This window comes from Harpia harpyja, chromosome 5, assembly GCF_026419915.1.
Source record: "Harpia harpyja isolate bHarHar1 chromosome 5, bHarHar1 primary haplotype, whole genome shotgun sequence".
NCBI classification, from domain to species: Eukaryota; Metazoa; Chordata; class Aves; order Accipitriformes; family Accipitridae; genus Harpia; species Harpia harpyja.
The window spans coordinates 35791749-35816170 of NC_068944.1; the positions used below are offsets into that span (position 1 = coordinate 35791749).

At 37.9% G+C, this 24422-nt stretch overlaps 1 protein-coding gene across 3 annotated transcripts in view; it reads right to left on the reverse strand.

Annotated features, from left to right (window-relative positions):
* Nucleotides 1–2492: 2492 nt before the first annotated feature.
* ATP6V1H (ATPase H+ transporting V1 subunit H) overlaps nt 2493–24422 on the reverse strand; it is a 50918-nt gene continuing 28988 nt past the window's right edge. For all 3 annotated transcript variants that reach the window (XM_052787414.1, XM_052787415.1, XM_052787416.1), the window contains exons 11-14: nt 23828–23953; nt 20965–21066; nt 16144–16257; nt 2493–3475 (exon numbers count right to left, since the gene is read on the reverse strand). In XM_052787414.1, coding sequence (XP_052643374.1) covers nt 3415–3475; nt 16144–16257; nt 20965–21066; nt 23828–23953 — 403 coding nt within the window. In that variant the 3' untranslated portion in view covers nt 2493–3414. The remainder of the gene's footprint in view (nt 3476–16143; nt 16258–20964; nt 21067–23827; nt 23954–24422) is intronic.

Below are 24422 nucleotides of genomic sequence, written 5' to 3' on the forward strand. Positions count from 1 at the left end.
GGATATTGAGAGTTTTTAGCACATCATTTGTGTTCAGCAGTCTGACGCATCTCAGAACCAGCTGTACCAATGAAATATGCATACCCCAAGGTAAGAAGAGTTCCCAGGTAATTCTCTAAACACTGCAGCTAACATTTGCAAGCAAGGTTGCTGCTTTCTGTGGTATTTGAATGATTATACCCTTAGGCCTTTGAAAATTTCAACAGCAGTTCAGATTTTTTGAATAATCATTTTGGAGTCTAAGAGGAAGTAGATATAATTAGGTTAATAACATACGTGATCATCGTGAGAGCACTAGCTCTGTTCTCAACTCTGACACAGCATGTGGTTCTAAAAAGACAACTCGCAACTACTCTGCCGAAGCTGCCAAAGAGAAAAGCAAAAGCTTTTGGATAGAGATGAGTCAACAGGATTCCATCTGACCCCTTGCCACTTACTGGCCTAAAACTAGCACGTCATAGCCATGAAAGAAGAGGGGGAAAAAAAAAAAAATATATATATATATTGACCCAGCAGGTCCGAGTATTAGAAATTGTTGACAATCTTCACTTGTTCATGCAGGTGCACAAAGACATTTTTGCAGTTCTGATGAGCTACTGAAGAGAGGTTTGAGGCAGTGTGGTACATCCAGGGCCCAGGCAGCCCATCTCCTGCTCAGCCCTGTTTTGCTTCTAGCAGAGTAGCGCATGCTGGCCAAGACGAAGATCTGGCCGCCTCTTCATCTGGCTGCAGGCCTAAAGATCTCAAATGGCTTGTGGGGCTAATAAAACATGCACTAAGCATATGATTAAAGCATTTTCCTGCCTTAGTTCCAGATGTCAGTACTGTTCTTCATCATGCTTCCCCTCCATCTCTCCTGCATTGAATTGTGACAGGTTTAAATTCTTTTCACAGTTGCTGCATCTTGCAAACTTACTCAAGTTTATATTCCATTTAGCTTTCAGACCGAGACCAAAGTTTAAAGAAAATCATTTAAGCAGCTGTATCATGAAAAGCAAAAGAAACCTCAAATGCAAAACTTTCAAGTCAGCTTATACAGATTTCAAAGACTCAGTTACTTTTATTATAAGGAAATTAAACTCCATTTATTCTTGGATGCAACATAAGAGTCAAAACAAAAATAAGGAAAATGGAGAAAAATTTCATAAAGAGAACATTGATTACCCCAATTTGGAGAGAGGTAACTGTATCTCCTTGCTTTAGAAGCGAGTTAGTCATCTGGTCCATGGCAGCTAATCTCAAGTCATCTCTAAATCTTTATGTCACCAGAGGGAAGGAAGAAAGCTGCTGGCACATGCTTCTCTTCCTAACACCGAGCTCTACCCACAGTGTCATCACAGGTCCCAGAAGCATTCAATCTGCCACCATGGCATATGCCTACTTGCCCCATGCCAGATTTTGGGAGAACGAGGCTGAGCAAGTTAAGTGAGCTAACGCAAACAGGTGAATAGTAAAAACAGCGCACAGTAGCAAAAGCTAAAGCTAATCGTAACTTGTCAGACAAAAACCAGATGCAGTAGAAAGTTTTATGAATTAGTTGAAATTCAACAAAAGCTTTTGGTTGAGTTTCCTGATTTCCAAGGTTAAAAGCTCCAGGACACCTCTGCCGTTTTCTCTCTTGGGACCATGGATCCAATGCCTTCCAGCCTTGTGTGACACAAGAATCTGAGTTGCAGAGCAAGACATTTGGCGCTAAGAATCCAGTTTTCACTCTGCATGCATTTCAAAGGCCATACCTCAAACAGAATCTTACCTGGTCCGGTGTACTGAACACTTGCCAAGTAGCCAAGACACACAGGATGCATGTCCTGCAGTTTAGCTTTATCAGAGAAGAACCCCATTCATGCACGGACACCATCATGTGATGCAAATTGAAGTGTGAAAAGTAGGGAAGACTCAGAGATTTATTTCAAGAGCATTCAACTAACCCAAGATAAACATGGCAGTGTAGGTGCACCCTTGTTCTCCCAACAGCTTTCCACACCACCAGTATCCCTCATCACTGTGGCAACATGCAACACTGAGATAGGATCCATTCAGATAACCCCCACTCCAACTAAGATCAGTTTAATTCTTTTCAGGCTTCAGCACCTGTCCTCATGATACTAACTTCAATGTCAAAGCCTATGCCTCCTATATGCAGAAGTAAGCAGTAGTCATTAATCTACACAATCCAATTTTAATTAAGCAGGCCAAGAAATCACCACAAACTGTCATCCCCTAAAAGTCTTCTCTCTCCATTGCAACAGTGGTCAAATTTTAGTTACAAATGATGAAAACCCAGACTGCATAAGAAAAATTTTCCCAATTTGGTTTTTCACTTGATGGCAAAGTACCCTAAGCTTCCTCAGAGACTTGCACCACACAAGACTACCGCTGAGATTAAGTCAAGTTCTCTCATCTTTTTTTTCAGTTCTAGAAATGAACCACAAGAATATTAACTGCTTAATGTTGCAAGTGCCTGGAGCCAAGCTCCTATCTATACAAGACTGTTTTCACATGCCAATCCAACATCATCTTTGATTTATTGATGCTTACATCTTTTTTACTATCAGGAGCTCCAAAACACAGAAAAGATTGATAGCCAAATTATTTTGCTAGTATAAAGGAAATACAATAGATTTTAGAATGACACCAGAACTCTAACATTTACAAGTGTTTTCAATAACAAAAACACTCCATGAAATTCCAAGTTCATCAGTTACTGCACGTTATTAAAAAAACCCAACTTGTTCTCTGATCTACAGCCTTAACACTGATGTTATACAGCTTGACTAATAATCTTAAGTGCATCAATTTCCATTATCAGGAGTGTTTGTTTTCTTTTCCTCTTCTCATGTCCAGATTTTTTAGTGTAGTCTCTAACAACAGAAGTACTCCCCCCCCGCAAAAAAAACCACCATGCATTTGCTTTATATAGAATTTTAACACTATTTTGAGACTTGGTATATATTTTAGTACGGATAATCAACATTTCTCAAGTTATTGCATTTCCTACAGAACACCAAGTCAAAGCTTTATTAATTTGTCTGGAGACATATAGGGACTACTTGCTCTTCCTGGGAAGTGACAACACTCATAACCCGCTAAAAGAAGCTAACAATTTTCCTAGGCTAATTATAACATGGAATGAATGTCCTTTAATAACATTCTTTATTATGAGAATAAATACATAAAACAAATGCAATATATTAGCCACATTTCCTCATATACATTCAGAATATAACAGGAAGCTAATAGGCATAATCATCAGAACTAGTTGAACAAACAATTTTTACTAAGCCAACAACACTGGAGGAAAGCTGGAAAGTTTACGCACTAGTAGCAGGCAAAGAACATGTGATTTCAGTGTTTCCTTGACATTAATTTAAAGACAAACATACTGTAGTTATAAGCATGAACTGACAGAAATGTTTAGCTCCGTGCGGTGGCCGTTTGAGGTTGTTCTGACTGCAACTGCTTTCCAAGGTATTCCCTGAAATACAAAAAAAAATTAGATTGAGAAACATTCTGGAGAGCGGGGAGTAGGATAGTGGTGGGGAGTATGAAGTAGAGAAAGAGGAAAAAGCCTTAAGTTTAGAATTATTCATTCAAATAATGCCTACTGTTGCTAGTCAACAGGAGCTACTATAAGAGTACCTAAGCTGTAGGTATCCATCATCTATCCCTCTGAAAATAAGGTACAAACCATTCATCAACAAAGTTGTCTGGAAAAAGAAAAAGCCCAGTGATAATATTTAGAAGTCCTGGGAACTGTTAAAGAACACCCACAAAGCCCACAGAATTTGCTTGCTGAATATACATATGAGAAGTTGTGGCAAAGTATGTAAAAGGATGTCTTCCCATAACCCAGCTGCATGAACACAAGTAATACCGACAGACATACTGGCAACTTAACCCATAGGCTAGCAAAATAGACACTGACTGAAGAAGTGTATGTTCAAGTTGGAAGAAAGAAAAGATATCCAAGCCAGGCCCACTGTATACCAACACTTCCTTTAAAGTGTTTTCCTCACTGTGTTTTGAAGTGCACTAAGTCACTTATAAGCATCCTCAACACTAGAACAAACACCCCCCAAATTCTTAGCATTTGCCTTAAGCAACAATATCTAAATTCTATGGAAAAATACTGCACATTTCTTCTGAATGTTCCCATCTTTCACTGTCTCCTGTGGAAACAGTTCAACACTTCAAAGAACCACAAAGCTGAAAGAGGTCTTTAGTAATATCTGGGTTGTTCCTTGTTAAAGAAAATAAGCTTCAATAATTGTACCACTGTATCAGCTGAAAGAGAGGTTTCAGGATCTGTGAAACATAGGTGTTCTTTTTCCATTGCTGATCATACACTTAGCACCACGGTTTTTCTCACTACACAGGTGTTTCAACCTACACAAGTTAAACATTAGTAGCAGTTCAAAGATGTTCAGAATGAACCAACCTAACTCAAGAGGATGCACTTTTGCTCTATTAAAAAAAAAAAAAAGAAAGATCAGTTCTTATTGCACATTCCAAAGACTAGTTTTCAGTTTAGTGTCCTGTTGAACAGCTATTCCCTATACATTACAACTCCTATCGCACAATGAAGTTTAGCATCACAACTGTAACACCCAATAGTACTTTTCTCAGTTTTAAAGTTAAGTATCTAGAAAAGCAAAATTCCTATAAAGTATGTTAACCTCAAATTCCACTAGCAAAGAAAATAACACATAATTTGTATGCTGAGCTGTACGTTATGATTTAGCACCTTCCTTCACAGCTTTCTCAGGTGTGACTGCAGGATCACAGTATTTTAAAGCTTGGGCTGCACCCAATAGGTATGACTCTTGATCATAATAGGTAAGTTACCACCCTCAAAGTAGAGACTCCCGATGGCAAAGGAGGAAATGAACTGCTCTTGCGGTTTTGCAGGACCCAAAATTGTACCATCAAAATAAACAAAATTTGACAGCCATCCAAAAAGATACATCTAGCAACTATGGAAGGGCTTCCAAACTCACCAAACCTCCTTCTGCTCCCTCAGTGGTTTTTTTTCTTTGTTTCATGCCTATATGCATGTGCTGATTCTAGTATTTCTTGTCTTGACATCCAGCCTTGAAAGCAACTGACACTTGCTGCATACATGGCTCTGCTCACAGCATCACAACCCTGCAAAGTTATTTATTCTTAAAGCACACATGAACCATTTTGAATGTGAAATTCCTATGCAATTACTTAGAAGTAGGAAAAATCAATCAAGCTAACAATCTGTAAGAGTACAACTATTGCATATTTTACACTGGTTCAGATGCATGCTCAAGGCTTACTAAAATCCAACCATAGTGCAGTGTATTCAGCAAAAATCTCTGAGAAGGCAGAGCAGTAGCATATCTTGTAGGTACTTAGTGCTTTAACAGACATATATAACTTCTAAGGACATATGGTAGATAGAACAGCACCTTCCCTACAAAACCTTTTATTTTGGTCATTCATTTGCAACATTTGTGAGGTTTAAGCCCAGGGACAAGGAAAAGCTCTTATCCCCTTTCCCCATACAGAATGAGTACCTGCAGTTACTGCTTTACACTGCCATGCTGCAAACCCAGGTGAAAATCCCATACTGTCCCTACCACATCACTTCTTTAGCCACCACCAAGGGCCACCGAAATGGCAAAAGCCTTGTCTCACCGGCTGTTACAAGTACCAGTTAATTTTCTATTTGGTTATCTTTTCCAATTGAGTTCATTGGTTAACCTAGGACAAGTTCTTGCATCGTCTATGCCAGATGATGATAGGGATTGGTAATAGACCAATAGGAGGAATTTAAACAGCTTCTCAACATGAAGCTTTCATGTGCAGCCTTAGGAGAGCAGACTGATGAAGTTATTCTGCCAGGCCTTTGGTCACTTCTCCCTCCCACCTTCCACTAAAATTCAAGCTACTGAGAGTAGCTTCAGTAAGCCCCTGTTCTCTGTCTGTTAAAATACATACTAAAAGGACAAGAAGATTCAAGATGGGTTTTGTTTTTGTTTTTTTTACATACCGGCATTTCATCACAACAGGAGGTTAAGTAGCACTGTAAGCTTCAATCTTCACACATAAGTTGGACATAGGTGTCCATCACCATGCTATTACAAATTAAGTGTCTAAGATTTTTTTATTTATCCTGCACTGTTATTTAGTTAAATCTTAAAATAAACTGGGATTTTTCAATTACTGTTTACACCACAAAATTAAAATTACCTTTAAGAATGCAAGCATTCAACACATTGCACTATAACAGCATGTACAGTGAAAGAAGGATAGATCTTGTTACCAAGATAACAAATGACTTCACAAAATATTCAAAACAGCATCTGACAGATTAGAGATGCACACTACAATGGAAAGTAATGAGGTATTAGACTTGATTTTTAAAATTACAAGCTATGAACCCATGAATTGGACCACTCCAGCCTATTTTAATCTGATTTTGTTAGTCCTTCCTTCATAACTTCAGAAAAAGACCACCTTTACCATAACAAAAGTCTTTTGCAAGCACATCAAGTTTCTAGATGGTTAAACTCAGAAGCAAAAGTATATGACATATGAGTGTGGCCACTACTGGCAGACATTTACATGTGCCTAATTAGCTCACACTATACACCAAGACAAAACATATCCTGCTAACATTTGACATACGTGAGCTTTGGGGCCTACATACCCATTGTCTTTCAATACACAATCTTACCTGTAATACCATCTTTCCCTTTTAACCAGGCCAAGCAGACCTGCAGAGTGTTGCTCAATATGCATTCTACAAGATGTACAAAATTCAAGTACAAAGTTGTGGAAAAGAGCAAAATACTGTCCTGGCCACCAACAAATTCAGTCACCAATTCATTCCACTGGAAAGCTGCCTTTTACCTTGAGTAGGCATTGTGTTATTGTATACAATACTTCAAAAGCCAGTCAGAAGTAATAAACATTTTCTCAATACAAATATACCAGCTGTCCAGCCATTACATAAGTCTCATTTTTCTTTTAAATCATTTAAGAGGATGAAGAGAAATGAAATTCTATGTATCAGTAGTCCAATAATATTGAGTATGTTTACATATAATGCTTTACTCCTTAACAAGAAGGCAATTTGGTCTCCAGCATTAATCATCAAGATGTAAAGTTCATTGAGCAAAGGCCCAAGTGCCTTGGAAGTTCACATTTGCAAGTTTAGCTCTTCGGAACAAAAAGTTCCACTTTGACCGTTTTCCTCACACTGGGACAGAAAGGCCTTCAAAACCATCCTTATTACAAAGCAGATGAAGCTGATTCAGACAAGCTTGCATTTACAGTTAACTGCATTCAAACATGAAACAATTGATTCAGTATAAATTTACAAGAGCACAAAATTATTACCTCTGTACTGCAGAACAGCATCAAAACATGCAAGTGTAGTACATCACTTTTGAGAGTAACTACAAAATCCTCCATTTCTCAACTAAAGCTCAGATCAACAAAACTTGAAACACCACATTATCTCACTTCCTTGGTCATTCAAAAGTCTGACAGTGAGGCATAAGTAATTTCCATTTGCAAATTAATCTTCATTCATATTAGAATAACCAAGTGAGATCCCTTCCACATTGGCAATTTCCCCTTCTTCAGGCCTATCTTCAAACACGTTTTCTGCAGTACCCAAAGTGCTTTTTCCAAAAAGAAAAGGAAACTTATGCAACTTAAACATGAATTTGTTGCATCTCAAATCCTTATTCCAATTTGTTGCTTCATTCCATTTAATTTAATTGGTTTTGTTGGCATATGAGAGACACTGACACCCTCAACCTGAGATATACTGAAGTGTCATGGTAATTGCAACAAATGCTTAAAGGTCATTTAGGAAGAGGCACAAGGAACTGATCCAACCCGTAAGCCACCAAATTCAGTGAGTAAGGAATAAGGAGATAATTGCAAAATGGCACAAGACTCTAACCTGAAAATTTTATACTGATATTCAGATTGAGCAAAGGACCATTGTCAACAACAATCAACCTATGATAAATGGGGAAGTTTCAATGTACATACAACAGATTTCCAGAGGCCATATGCTAAAAGGAACAAGCCTTGCAATTTAAGTAGTACTACCTTTAGTGTTATAGTCCAAATTCCAGTGCAGTTAGATTTACCTGTCCTTTAAAGAAAACTGAAAATTCTTTTTAGCAGTCAAGGGAAGAAAGGTAGATAAAGCACAGAAGAAAGGAAGGGTGAAATTTTCACATTCTCTCTTTTCTAACAACATTTAAAGTCTTGCTTCCAATTTGTTAAAGAACCAGGTTATCCAAAAAATATTTGACGATCTTGAACATCTGTAATGTCTAGCTTGTTTTAGCAGACTGAGGTTCCTAAGAGGCAGAATGCTTTCCTTTGACAAAGAACAATATAAAAATATTGATTTTATTTTTCTCTATCTAAACATAAACCTAAAGTCCCATGCTTTTGAAAGTGAAATTGAAAAGCTAGTTCTAAAGAAATTCTTCCCCTTATGAAAGAGTACAGATGTGTAATAAAGCTACAATAAATAAAGTCTGCCACATGACTCAAGCCACTCAAAAGACATTGCCAACATACACTGTTACAGACAAATCATAAAAATATGACAAATAGTTAAACAAGTTCACACGACAGGCAGGAGATGGATTAGTTTGAACAGACAGAACAGTTTTGCCATTTTTATGTTGCATTTCCACTATGGTTCTAATAACCTGGATTTGTTGAAAGAGACAGACCAGTTCTAGTAATTTACTGTGGCTTCACAAATAAGTATTCAAGTTACACAACCAATGTATTCCCAGCTCTAAGCAGGCTAAACTGTCCCTTGAAAGCATTGGTCTTGTTACACTACAAAAACAACTCCACAGATGTGACAATCCCTGGAACCTGCTGAGCAGTAGACATGAAGTGGCAATACCAGGACAAGGCTGTAACCACCTCTCAAGTCCCCATCTAATCCAGTGGGGGACAAAGCTGGCACAGCCACCCTTGAACCCATTCCAGCCATGTATGCCTGCCTTGCTCACAGGGAACACATCCAGGCATTCTGGTAAGATGGTATTTTTTGTTCATTTAACTCAAGTGAATTGTTTTCTGCTAATAAGGTCCCTTGAACCTGGTTATTGCAGTGTCACATTAACACCAGTGGTGGCCAGGAGAAAGGCAGGTGGAGCTGGAGAGGGGCCACCACAGATGCATTTGCCTTGCCACAGAGCCACAGCCATGGAAGTCAGCAAAGAAAATAAAGAAACCAGGCTCAAATCAAACCTGGAGCTATGTTAATATTTGGTTCCTGAAATACAATATTAACATGTCATACTGCTGGATCAGAAATTATGCCACTGCATATTTTTATATATTATTTTATATGTAAAATCTATACTAGATATATTTTTAAATATACAATATATACTTTATACATTACATGCACTGCTCTTCACAGAAGTAAATAGAAATAGTACATCTATGAAAGTAGTAAACTAAAAAACAAAGAGACATCTCCCTAAAGAGCTTCGTTGGGAAGACTGCCCAAGCTGGAGTGCCACCACACAGGAAAATTGCAGTTCTCTTCTGTCACTTGTTTGCTGAATAAAATTTTCTTCCTTGACTCAGTGGATTAATGCAATACAAAATATTTTGAGAAAAAAAAAAAGTGTTAAAGATGATAAAACATTTGTCTATTATACCAATGCAGACTATAAGTAGTGCTGAAAGTAAGCCAGCACAAACAAGCAACAAAAACAAAGAAGAAACAAATGTACGCAACAGAATCAAAGCTACTTTGACCAGTTTGGGCCCCATCATCAAATTGAAGTTTTTATAAATTATCTTATTTCCAGTGGAACCATGGTGATTTTCACTATGTATAGGTCAAGGACATACATGTGGCCTTGGATATTGAGAGAGAGGAGATATTGCAAAAATCTCTGCAGTGCTTAATACTTCGTATAACAAATTCCACTTAATGCAAACAAGTAGAACAAAAGCAAACTGTTAAGACGAACAGCACCTAAGACATTTTTTCACCTTAGTTATTCACAATAAAGAGATGTTCAACATGCTGATGTGCACACTAAAACTAAACAGCCTGAATGGTTGAACAGAGGGATTATAAACATTACGTGAAAGTTCTTTTTTTTCAAATGGAGCCTGTCTTTGGCTGAATGCAATAATTATCTGTAGACTGTCTCTTAATATCTCCTGATAACTGAAAACATTATTCATAGCATGGTTTATAGCCCTCCCTACAATGTGAAATGCAAAATTAATGTATGTCTTCAGACCGAGACACTGCAAGACCCTCCTTTTCACTCAGCAGCTTCCCTTCAGAAAGGTTTTGTCCATTTTTTGGAAGAGTAATTCTAGACTTTCAGTTCATAACTTTACATACAAGCTATAAAAAACCAGCAGATCAATGAGCTCCTATTACAAGGCTATTACTCAAACATTTTATTAGATTTTAAAAGAAAAAAAACTATGAAATTCAATTCAATATATGCCTTTCTATTTTCAGGTATAAGCCATTTTTTACTTATAAGATGTGCTAAGAGCTAACACATAGAGCCATTCTGTGAATTAAGAAGGACCAACTTGACTAAACCACACAACTTTATGTGGCAGTGGTTTTATATTTAATCAGAGTATTTCGTTGCCACAATGAACCATAAGCAAAATGCCTTCAACAGTTAGGAGCTTTAAGTTGGCACAGAATATTTCAAAATGACTGACACTGATCATGTTTAACTGAATTTTCCTATCAGAAAATCAAATCCTCAAAGTAACACTAATCAGAAGTGAACTATCAAAAAGTTACTTCTTTGGTGACATGTTTGTCACCATAGCACATGAAAATGAACAATTTCTTTGAAAAAAGAAAATGCAAACTGAGCAGGATGTTGGATATTTGCAAAATATTTGCTCCACATTAACAGAAGCTCTAGAAATATTAAAGTGTGTTTTACAAAGAGTGCAGATCTCATAAGGGAAAACATGATCACAGTGTGAAATCCTGGAAAGCATATGCACAATACAAACCACAGTCCCTACCTGTATGGAATGAACCTTTACAAGAATACGTATTTATGTTCAAATAAAAAGATGGAGCACTCATACTAGATATCAAGTGTGCCTATAACTAATTGGATTTTCACCTAACTTGTCTCATTCTAGCTAGGAATGGTCCTCTTAAAAAAAAAAAAAAACTAATTTTTATCAGGGACACAATCTCTCTCCTCAAACTTTTCAGCTAACTTCTGTTAACTACTAAAAAGGAATTGTATTGATGAGGAAGGCTAAGAAACAGGATAAATACAGTGGTTGCATTATCATGTAGGCATTGTTTCCTAGATTTAAGCCTACTCTATTAAGCATTACATGTCTGAGTGTTGGGATGGGAAACAAAAAAGCGGGGCGGGGGCTACAACAAACTTCATGGCTGCCAGTTAACTATCATTACACCTTGCACTTCTTGCTACCAAAAGCGAGCATGGTACAGAAGGTATCTTAGGAGATACATGGACTTTACAGAACAAAGTTTATACCAAATAATAGTGTCAAATGCTGAATATTCAGTGCTAACTCTATAGAACAACAGCTTCTAAATATAGCATACTGCAAATCCTAGGCAGTTTCAGATTTTAACGTCTCTCTGCATAACTAGTCATTTTAAAAGATGGTAAACAAGTAATTTTGTCTGGGATGTGCACTCTGAAAATCATATATGAATCTGTTGTATATTCAAAGCTTATCTGAACTTGTTGCTTCATTGAGTATGCCATTTATTAATTTTACTTCCAATACCATACTTGAACGTGCATCAACGATGCATCCTAACTCCCACCGTTTAGCATCCACCAACATACTCATACTCTCCATGTCAGTATCAATTCATTGACTAGCAGTTTATTCTAAAAGTCTGGCTGTTTAAAGGAAGTTTATAGCTCAGAGCCTGCACAGGTGAAAGGACCCTGGGGAGATGAGGCATGACACCTGAGCCCAGAGGTAAGAGATGCAATCCCTCCCTAACAGCAGCTCACTAATACAGCATAAGCAGAAAGGTGGGGCAACACAGTCCAGTAGTTTAGTCAATGGGAGCAACTGCCAAAAGATGCTATGAGTTCTGCCATTACCCTGATTCAGCCAAAGGAAAATAAACAAGCTTGCAATCAGATCCACTATGGTTTCAGTAGCACTTGGATGAATGCTGAAGAACATTTGAGCTACAGAAGTTAAGCCACTGCATTTTACTTTATGTTTGCATGAACAAAGAGCACACATGATCCATCTCTGCACATGTCTGCTAAACTGGATATTGTAACAATTCTCTTTTATCTCTGACCTCTGGCCCCCAACTCCCAACAGCGCTGCTACTGACGGAGCAAGAAAAAAAGTAATGTGCTGCACTTACTACATGAGTCATGAGCAAACTTTCCTGGGCCTAACCTGGCTAGAAGAAAAGCAAGTGGTAGAAACTAATGCACTATGTTCTAGATGACCAGTAAGATCATAAATAAATTACACATTAAATGGAGAACATCTAGAAATCACCTAGCTCTTCATCTAGCTCTTGCTTTAGTAAAGTAATAGAAGGCTGGAATTAACACCTTTAGAATGAAGCCAGGAGACTATACGTTCACAAATCTTCAAGATAGAAGATTACTCCCACTGCTCAACTTCAGGCACTGAAGCTGCTCTGCACTGCCCTGAAAAACAGCCTGCTTCTCTCTGTTGTTCACAGAAGGAACTTGGGCTTCTAACTGTGGGTGCTTTGAGTCACAACATTCCATCCCAGAAGTTCAGTAAAATGCTGTGCTGTGAAGCACATGAAAGGCACGTACTTCATCTGTACAGATTAGCATATTGGGTTTCTTTAAAGTGATATATGTAAGTGCTGTCCGTTTAGAACTTAATGATTTGATTCTTTTAAAGTCTGCATCATTAAAAACTTTGCTCCAACCAGCACTCGGTTCCCAAAATCAGTTTCTAATACTAAAATGGTCAAGTTGGGCATTGCCTCTGAACACCAGCAAAGCCAAGGAATAAGGAGATGATGTTTCTTGTACATAGTTAAAGCACAAATTGAACAGGACATACAAAAAATCTGCATCATCATTGCCATGCCGAACTCCCCCATCTGCCAATAATAGGTTTTGACCATCAGCATGGGGTGCCACAACTAACACAGTTAGTTCACATGAGATTAAAACACCGGATTAATCACCATTTAAAGACATTAACTGATGCTAAAAAGGTACCTTTGCTCCCTGCTTCATCAAGTGCATAACTTAACATGCAAATGTAACTGGAATATTTCACCTGAACTTACCTCATCTGAAAAGCTGACAGCAGTTACTGCTTTTGCCAATGTAGCTTCACCATTTAACAGAATGCCTGACAGTCTGATTTCCCCCCATTTATCCCTGACTTAAGAAAACCCCTAAGGAAAAGCCAGTTGAGCAGCCTGTAATGAACTATTCAAATTACTTCGGAGTTAATTGTCTCCAAGTCGAGTTATTAGCAGTCTAATGATACAGTTGCAGAATGCCACTTCAGCTGCCCCATGACACTCCCTTGATTCAGGTATCAGAAGTTTTCCTTATTCTGCTGCTCCGGGCATAGCACTTGCACCAAGCCTCAGCCTGGCAGAGCAAGCCTTTATTTTCTAATCCTTCTCTCAGTTAGCCTCCAGATCTAGGAAGAGCCTGACTACCTCTGTCTTGATGTGTCACAGATAGTAATGCAGAGTTGTTCCATGCCAATTAAATTCAAGGAAAAAAACAATTGCTTTGAGTGAAATAACTGGAATTCCAAAACACATGAAAGCAAGGGGAAAAAATGCTTATTTCTTCCCCAACTCTGAAGAGCAAGGTAAGCAAAACCTTGAAGTTGCTGAGTAATCCATCTTATAACAAAGCAAAGCTAAGTAAGCACTTGAACTGCACCGTGCAGCAGTCAGGGGACTCTGCTCTCTTCTCCCCACACAAGCTATGAAACAGAAGAGCTCCTGACACACATCAAAAGCCAGATCTATACAAAGACAGATCTAGCTTCCCACACACAAATGATGTGTCATCTCCTTAGCTTAAGCTATCTGATGTCCATTCCAGGGGGAACACTGCTTTGGCAAATACGAGCCAAGGACAATGTGTCCCCGAGGGTTGTTCCAAGAGATGACAATATGAATCTGAAAATGGCACTAACTTAAACAGACCCTTTTCATTCACACCTCTGAAGATCTGAAACTAGATATAATTGCAATCTCAGTCTCAAGTCTAAAGGTTCACAAACTGTGAAAAACAGGTACAGAAATGTTAATGACATTAAAAAATAAAACAAAGCTGGAACACCAGAGGTGATGTTTTTGAAATTAGTATCCTTAGCTTGAAAATGAGAAAAAGCCAGATTAGGCATCCAGGAAAGCTTTTACCAGCAGTGAGGTTTGTGCTGGAGAAAGACCAGAGTTTTATATTTTTATTACCAGATTTTCAAGACATCAGAACACACATGAAATAAGAGCTGTCCCCCCTGCAGAAGGTAAATTGAGTAACTAAGCCTTCCACATGGTAATCTCTATTTAGCTATAGCCAGATGCTTCAAATATATCAGAACAGCATAGTGAGAAAAGAAGGCTATCACCAAGCTGAGAAGCAGGGTGGAGTGTAATATACAATAATGACCCAAAATTAGGTTGCACATGACCACACATTTGGTCTCCATCTCCACACACTCAGAAATTCAATGTTATTTACCAAAGTCCTCCTTACAGGTGGAAAATATTAACTCTGGATTTGTCATAGTAGGTTTTTAAATGTGTGTTTCTCTGCTATAGAAGGTTCCCACAGTATGAGAGAGGGAGGAAGCAGGATAAAATTAATATAACATGCACGAGAGTTAAAACCCACATTCTTCAGAAGAAAAGGGGGAAAACTAGCTTTGTTTTACAGAAGATACACTGCAGAGAAGGGACAGGAGCTTTTTGTCAGCCTTGCTAGCCTGTCTTCTACAGCAAGTAGGTGACTTAACCTGTCAGAATGTGCTTGATAAACCTTGTTCCTCTACCACTTTCACATCATCACTACTCAGCCTTCTAAAAAGATCACATTGTGTTAGAAGCAAGAAAACTAACAGAAGTTATAGGTACTTCCAAGCACCAAGCTTTTGAGAAATAAAAGGTTGTTTAAGTTCAAAATTAAATTAGTTGTTTGTATCTCAACATCTATGTTTTAATGTACTCAGATGTACTGTTGCATTGTATCTTTCTCTAAGGCAATGCTAAATTGCAAATACGAGCTTTGGTGAAATCTTAATTAATAATCAGATTAAGAATTCCTAATTAGTATTTTTAACTCCCCATGCTTTATGCTTAGCATACCTAATTAGTTTGGCAAGTTATACAAAGTTGTTATATGAACACTGAAGTTTTTCAAAACTTCAGCCCTTCAATGCTTCACTGTAAAGGTCCTATGCTCTGTTGGAAAGGCAGCATCAGCCACCAGCAAGTTCTGTGGCAGAACATGCCAAGACTTCAGGGTTTTTGGAGCTTTGTTGGAGAACTAGTCACCAAACAATGAAAGAAAAATCTCATTTCAAATGCTGTTCTCAGCAATTAATGAAAGAGATACCAGCGAGTGATTTTCAACTTCATCTAACCAACCAGCCCATAAGCTTCTGCTACTCCAGGAGCTCAAGAAAAGTTGTACTTGCCATTTTAAGGGGCGCAACAGAATAATAACAGTGTAGAGTAGGGGAAAGGACTACAGCAAAGAACAGCAATGCAAAAGAATGGTCAGGCATGCATTCTGCAAAGCAACTGCCAATTAAGTACATGAACGAGTGCAAGCCTAAATTACAGCTCATATTGAATATTAAGCAGTTCAAATAAGTTAAAATAGTGTTCAAGTGAATTACTCATGTGACATTCAGTCATGTAAGGTGAAGCTACTGAATTCAACTGCAACCAAAATACACAGAAAAACTAGCTAAGATCATACACATTAGCATCATATTGCTCTATCATTTAACAACTGCAGTCTTACCACATAAAAATGTTATTCCCCCCTTAAAGAAATCTACTGTCTTGAGTCCTCTCTCCACACACAATATTTCTTACTGTTAGTAGTATGTTAAATAATCTTCACATACCAGTTGTGAACCATCAGCTTCTGCACAGCCAGTAGTGCATTATAACGAACTTGTTGGTCTTCATGATGCATGTGGTTCATTACCAGCTGTTTACCACCAAGTTGTTCAATCACTCTGAAAGAGAGGAAGAGAGTAGGTTTTTTGACATTACTTCAGCTTCTGGGTATCTATCCTATCCAACTACTTCATGTTCAAGGCATTAAGAGGTTAAGTTTAAGTCACATAGTATTTATTTTATTAAAAGTATTTATTTCTTAACATATACATCTTATTTGACATGTTACAAATGCAGATCTCATACTATCTCCTTTTTTTTTCCCCAAAGAATTCACAATATCAGGAAGTATTCATACTGGACTCCTGTTTGCTACCTACTACCCTCTTCCATAAATTTTGAAATAAACAACAACCAAGGAAGGTGCCCTCTTCAGAGGGGGTTATTTACTTTACCCAGCTTGCTAAAGAAAGAACTCAATATTGGCTTGAGCGGGTTGGCAGTGTGCAGCACTATCAACTATTATTTAGGAAGAGGTAGCGCTCTCCCCTGCATAAATTGATGATAACCAGGTCACTCCATATTTTTTTTTTTCTTTCTCCAAGATTAAAGCCTCAATCCAGTCCAGCACCGCCTAATCCAGAAAAAATGCTTGTAATCACACCAATACCTATTAAACCACCCACCTGGTACTCTTCATAGTGCTTTTTGCCATTCAAACTGTACTACAGCCACAGCTATTCTTGCACAAGATGCAGAACTGGCTGCTCAGTTACCATTTCCAGAAAATCAATGTGCTTGAGCTGCATCTTTCACTACAAACTTCACCACAGTAGTCAGCCATAGCTTTTTAATAGCTATACCAAATCCCACATGAAATACTGACGAAACCTTGCATCATGTCATGAATATATCATTTCTTTAAAAAAAAAAAAAAAAAAAAAAGGCGGCAACAGCAACACACTTAAAACCTGAAAAAGTATCACCATCCAGATGACACTCTACATGCAGCATTTTGGTCTGTCATAACAAAGAAAGTTTGGAAAGAATTTGCAAGGAATAGGAATATATAAACTGATTACTCACCAACTTGCATATGTGGGGGGTTTTTTTGTTTTTTTTTTTTTTTTTGTTTTGTTTTGTTTTTTTTTTTTACATCGGTTCACTCACAGGTCACTGAGTAGTTAAACAATACGCTGTGAAGAGACTATCATTTGTATTACTCAACCTGATGCTATCCTGCCATTCTAAGCTTGCATTAGCTATCTGCTTTTATTACTGTTCTTTTCATGGCCAAATTAATACATTACTGCTGCACAACACAACATGTTTTTGTAAACTGCAGAACAGGTATAAAGACATAGCGTGGAGATGAAAAAGAATTTCCCATTTAATTTTACAACTCAGTCAAAACCATCCGGGAGACCACAGGGAATATCATTTCCCAACAATATTAAAACATATAAGGATGTTTCACACAACAGGAATGCAATCACAAGAGTGCAATTGTTTTAAGCGGGAAAATCCTCGCCAAGAATTTAAGAAGTTATTAGTAATGTAACAGATTAAAAAAAAACTTTATACCTGCCGTAGGCTGCCTCACACTTTTAATCATGAGTTAAATATAAAACCACTGCGCACAGAGACAAGACTATGAAACACAAACAAGAATTTTCTCCTTATTACAGGACTGACTTAAAACACTGAAATTTCAGGAATTGAAAGGAGGTAGAAAAGGCATTAAACTCAAAAGCTTCCTTACGCTAGGAACGCACAAGAATCAAAATGGAAAGTTAAAATCCTATAATCACAAATGGTAAGAATATTTCAGATGACAGTACATCACTGAAATTATGGCTGTGAATATGAAGAGTCAAAGAACAGCATTACCATTCTTGCATAACGCTGCCTACTGGTACAAATCACTTCCCAGACAAGTGTTTTAGACCAAAAGGTAAGCAACTGTGAGGAACATTCACAGTGAATCTTGTTCCTTCAAGTTCCAAACCTGCTCAAAACACTACTTTTAGTTCTGTTTTCCCTCTCCTCAACTTCTGCTTACTTTACAGCAGTAATAGAGCCCAGTGGGCCAGTTATGGTATGTGCACATCTTCTGCAGGGATTGTTCCCCATAATAACAGTGCACTAAGCCAAAACAATGGCAATTCAAGCAAGTTTCTAGATGCTCAAAAGCCAGACTTTACCATGACACATTTAAAGAGAGAAAGAGGAAACAGAAGATGAATATAAATGAGAACAGTTTAGACTGTTATAGCAGAAAATATTAATATAAAATCCACGCTACATATCTAAAAGCAGACCAAGGTGAAAAAGGGAATGCATTTAAGCTGCTCCTGAATCATGAGCTAAAGAAGGGAATGGCTCTAGGTGTCAATCTCTTGCACATGCAAAACATAAAACCCATGTTCACGGCATTCAAGTGATTGAAAGTGTTGATCTTACATAGCAGTAACCCTTGGGGCCACATGGAAGTTGTACTGGAGGCTGACATTTAGCCTGCTTTTATTTTCAGTGACAGGAAACACCAATGCCATACTTTATTTCTGCTGTTACATTGTCAGAAAATGCATGTTGCTGAGCCTCATTAGAAGCCCGCGGTGCTATTGCCTTGAGAACTTGGTCCACAATGTGCAATTTTAAAAGGCAAGTTAAAATTATTTAAGCTGACAGCATTAGAGAACAGCCAAGCAAAGATGTACTATTCAGTTTAACAAACTTTTTTTTTTGTCAGACAAAGGGAAAGGTTAGCCAGAACTGTAACCCTAGGTCTCCGTTGTGTGCAGCAGGTAAACTCAAGAAGTTTTAGGTTCTAATTTGCCTGTGCAGCCTTCAAAGGCTGAAGAACGATCCAGTTAAGAGTTGAGGATAAACACTTAAACAAAAGTATTTAAGACATTTGAATTCTCTTATTCTTCTAAACCAATGAATAGCATCCACTCTCAAAGTGAGTCATGCAATGAGAGTGTGAAATGCCAACCAAGCGTGGGAGCAGTAAACGACTATATACCAAAAAACATCATGGTAAGAAATAGACTATTACGTGGCAACCAACACACAGTCCTTAGGTATTTTAAGCTTTTAGTCCTAAAATTGCTGAAGTCATACTTCGTAACAATACACTGGATTGCAAACTAAATTCTTTAAAAGAAAGATTGAGGCATTTTAGTTTGTCCATCAGAACAGAAAGCTAAATAAACCAAGTCTGTAACCAGAAAGCAGCTAAAGTATTAGAATTTGATATAAGAAATGTGGGTTAGAATAGTATCTAGGACACTTCTTATTTGCTGATGACCACTGCTTTTGAAGGTTGATGCACTTCTGAATAGGTTTAACAGCCTGGGAGCTGTGCAGAGCTGTGGTCCTGCCAGCAGTACATTTTCCCAACTACACAGAGAAATACAGGTCCTGTTTATCCACTCATCCGACTTCATAGCTTTGGTCCAGCAACTGCATGGCCATACTAGCCCAAGCATTATGCTACATTTGGGCAGATGTGTGCAAGCTGTTTAAAAATCATGGCAAACACCTAATAAAATGGTTTCAGACAAAGGGCAGGTCAAAGCAGGAGCAACCAGTATTAGTCCTTCAGCTTTGCCATTTGTAGGCAGCAGTATGAGTTTCCACCTTATTGGAGGATATCTTGCCTCCCTCCAAATACCAGTTGTCTGAAATCTCTTCTGGAAGACACCAGCTAATTAGCAAATACACAGCACTGCTTAGTACAAATGGTACACACTTGAACACCTCTGACCTTTCTTAATGGACCTAGAAAACTGTTAATTTGTTCCAATAATCTAAAAATATCTTCAGTTCAAGTTGCTTACAAGACTACAAGGGCTGTCCTTCTAGAGCGAACAAATGTTTCTAGCATATATACGGCATGAAGTTTCAGTCTGTTGTTCATGATTCTACTACTGTCAAGACAGCAGTCTGCACAAGAAGTGTTCATGAAATTCCCAACAAGCCTAAAAGACCATTTTCGTCTTACCCATTAAACCCTATGCAGAAACCAGAAACAGACCACTTCTTTGCTACAAAAATTAAGTCACATGTCCCTTTAGGTGACTGATGAGCATGATTCCTGCAAAAACCAAAGGCCCTTTTCTGCTTCAGTGGTGGTCTTACCTTAGAGATACAATTATTCAGCAAATATCTTTGCTCACAGGTTTTTAAAACAAAACAAAGCAAGAAAATATAGCAATATCTGTCTGTATATTTTGACAGGAATTCAGGTTTACAATAAAAATTAACACTTTCATCAAAATGTGTAGTTGTGTAGCTAAAAGAAAACACGCTAAAATAGAAGAATGATAACTGAATCTGTGCTAACATCACTGAAATTACAATAGCAATTGTGACAAAAATCTTGTCTCAGCAGTCTTAAGTCACAGAATAGACTTAATCATTGTTGAAATAGTCCATCCCTACTGTAAGTCCAATTATAGTCCAATAGTCATAATAGAGGGTAAAAATGGTAAGTTGATTAAATTCTTGATAGCTCTTCCAACTTCTTCTGGTGCGTATCTTCTGCTTTAGTCTAAACAACTTATTCAGGACTTCTTTTGACATAGGTTCCCTTCACTGTTAAGAGACACTGAAATATATTAAGTCAAAGATCTAGTGTGTTTTTTCTCATCTGATCTAGTTAGTGTTTTCTCACCTTCCCAGTGAATTAAACTTAAGCATAACCTGCAATCCCTATGTAGCATATTTTAATATAAATAAGCAGAAAATCCACAGGCAAAGTATATACTCTAGTATATTAGCTAGTCTCTTGAGTAACAACATACTGGCATTTTCCTTACCGTTTCCCACGGGGATAGTGTCGTACATATTCTCCCACATCATGAGCAGCTACAGCCAGCACTTGTGGGTCATCAGAAACCTCCAGAAGTTTTGTCAGGATTCTAGGAAAGGATTTGAGACAATCAAGTCCTAGATTTTGGTTTGGGGTTCTTTGGTTGTTTTGGGTTTTCTTCATCGTTGTTTAAATCACTGATAACTTAAAATAACAAAGCCTGTAACCATAGAAATGCTTTACAAGTCACCCAAACAGCAAAGCTAAAATAGAACTTTTTTCGAATGCACAGTTGCACTTAAACCAATGGAGATCCCACCTTAATTAACAGAATTATTAAAAGCATTCACTAGAGTGAGTTTAGTGAACCACATCTACAAATACCTATAAACAAGATTTACAAAATATCTCCTTTTTTTACACATTGGCTTCAACATCAACAAGTTTTGAGTTCAAGATAACTGTACTAACCAAACGTATAAATATTTATAGATTGGGACAGGGGTGGGACACAAACACAAAGCCTACACAAGGCCAACAGATGCTGCTGCTTCTGTTACACAATAGACCCCAGTCATGCTTGCACGCTGTTCCCAGCTCCTGCACTCAGGATCCTGCACTATGGATTCAGAAAGCGGTAAGGCCACATTGCTCGTGACAAAGCAAGGGGGATACGACAAGCCTGCTATCTATCAGCCTTTCCCCAACTCCATTCCTCCCCTCACCTTACAACGGTAGCCTGGCTCAATGCAGGACAGAAGGACAAAAAGGGCAGAATTTTATGCAGAACACTGTTATACAGAGTCATTTAAAAATTAAAAGGCATCCTAGCAGTTGAGAACAAAGCAGCACACTGAGTTCTTTGGTCTGTGCAACTGTGAACTTCTCTTGGTTCAAGACCATCAACTTTATCTCAAAAACATCACTTGTTCAGTCAGCTGCTGTGGTCTAAAAAGCAGTTCTGTCCTAACTCAAAGACTGAGATGATGAAAGCTATACCTTGTAATTGACTCCAATCTTATATATTAGTTATTTTATTAGCATGAACAGACATACAGAGCTGTAAGAATTAGAAAACAGTTCCTCAACTCTTAATATTGTCTGCATTTTTTAATGAAGTAGTTTAATCAGTTTTAGTGGAAAACAGCTACCAGTAACACTTTTCTAGCCAGTAATGAGAAGGGGGGGGGAAATTACACAGATATGAAGGTTAGGCACTAATAGTAAGTTTAAAAGGTCAAACATACAGATCACTGGAAAATTAGATTCATCTACATTTAGTGAGATGACAAACGTGTTCTAATAACAGAAAGTTAGTAACAAGTTGAAATAGGTAGGTAGGTTAAAAATTCAACTGGAATTAAAAAAAGAACATTCTGTAAAATTAAATTATCACAGCCACTACCTCTCTAGAGGCCAGAAGGTGATAGATGAAGCACTTTTCATTTTAAAAGAACTCCTAATTTGAACAAGAAGTAGGAGCAGAAACTTGAACCATAACACTAATCAGAATTCACTAAATATCCGTACAATATTGTTGAACAAAATACAAGTCCAGCATCACTTGCTTAAGAAGTCGATAATGGCGGAAGGCAGGAAAAAAAAGTAAGCTTAACAGTAAGCTTAGGTATATTAGAGCTAGAAAACAAGTAAGCTGGCAGATAAGGGGAAATAAAATGATATGGCTTGAAGCAAAGAAAGGATTGTCTGTCACACGTCTTACAACGCAGAAGAGAAGTTCTGAGGTACAAGAATCTCCCCACCACACTGTGGGAGAGGTGGTTGGTTTTGGGGATGGTGGGGGTATTTGTTTTGGGGTTGTTTTTTTTTAAAGGAACTATTGTAGATCACTGTCTTTGTGGCAGCACAAGCACAATAAATTTACCTAACAGTCCCAGAACCAAGAGAGATGAGTACAGTAAAACAGTGCAATTGCTACAGGAAGTACTAAGCTTCAACATCAACTTCATGTTGCAGTTGGCAGCATCTCAAATTTTTAAGTCTATAATCCTACGTATTTAGGAATATGCCCTCAGGGAGGAATTTATCAGACTTGTTTGGTGAGGTTTCAGGGCAGACTGAAATGCACATAGAGCTCAGGATCAGCTTGCTCTTGCCACGCCTTCTAACATCTCACATGCTCCACTCGACCTCCTCATTTCTGTTAGGTCTGGCACTTATTAGCCAATACTGAACAGGAAGGACACCATGTATTATCAGTTAATGACAATGCAGTTAAACAACTAAGAGCTCCTACAAGCTATTTAAGACCTAGACATCTTTTGAGTACATACTTTCATAAGCCAGCAAATAAGTCCTTGACTCCAAAAGGAAAGATAAGCTTCAGCTTCACTTCATCTAACAATTTACATGCACCAAACACAGTCCCAAGACAAAATAGACAGACTGCAACATAATGCTGCAAGTCAGATTTTCCATGGAACAGTGCCACAACTTTCAACTCCCAAGGATTCAAGACAGGAGTTCATTACTCAGATCAACAACAACACACAACACAAAACTAAGACTAAGGTATAGTAAAAACATTTTAATTACCTCAGTATAGCTGTTTTTCAAGTGAAAGCATGAAAGGAGTCAATGGCACAAATTTGCATGCAAGTTAAGCTACAGGTATTCCCTCTATCATCATCAATATATTTTGACGAGTAAAAGCAAATAAACAATTCTGCTTTTGAACAAAATGAACCATAGATGAGTAAGGCCATACATTCTAAAAATAGCAAGATGTTCTGACTTGCTTTCATTCTAGACATTACTTCATGTTGAAATGTAAAACCTGTATTAGATATGGGTTCAGTTAAACACAGAAAGTATTAAAGAATTGTGTGACTAAAGACTTGAAAACTTACTTGAGTAGTTCATAATTCTTCTCATTTAGTCGTACAGCATTCTCCCGCCAAAATTTCTCAGACTTGTGTACAGGACTCCACTCCAGTCTTCCTGACTTGAGCTCAGAACTGTACTCATCAAAGGAGCTGCAACACAAAAGACCTAAATGAAATATTGGCTAAGCTTCTATGAACAGAGTTTGAATCGCATGCCCAAGCCTGTCCCTAGCCACACAAAGCTGGAGCACAACTTGCTGTGACACATTTGGAAGTCAGCTCTCTGCAGAGCATAAGAACTGTTCCCTGTCTTGGAGTTCAACACTTTAAAAATAAGGCATGAAAGGCAAGAGAAAAATTTGTTTTCAAACATACCCCTCCATCCACCCCAAAACTCAATTCCTGAAGGGAAAAAAACCAAACAAAAAAACCAACCAAAAAACCCCAACCAAAACCCAAACAAAACACAGAGAAAAAACCCAAGCCACACCACCACAGCATTTGGGAATTTAACTGGCTGTTTTGCCTGTTTTCTAGGTTTTAACTTCGCCAACCAAGGAACCCAGTACTTGCCTCTCATCCAATTCAAACTTTGACATGAGCTACAACGTGCAGTTCA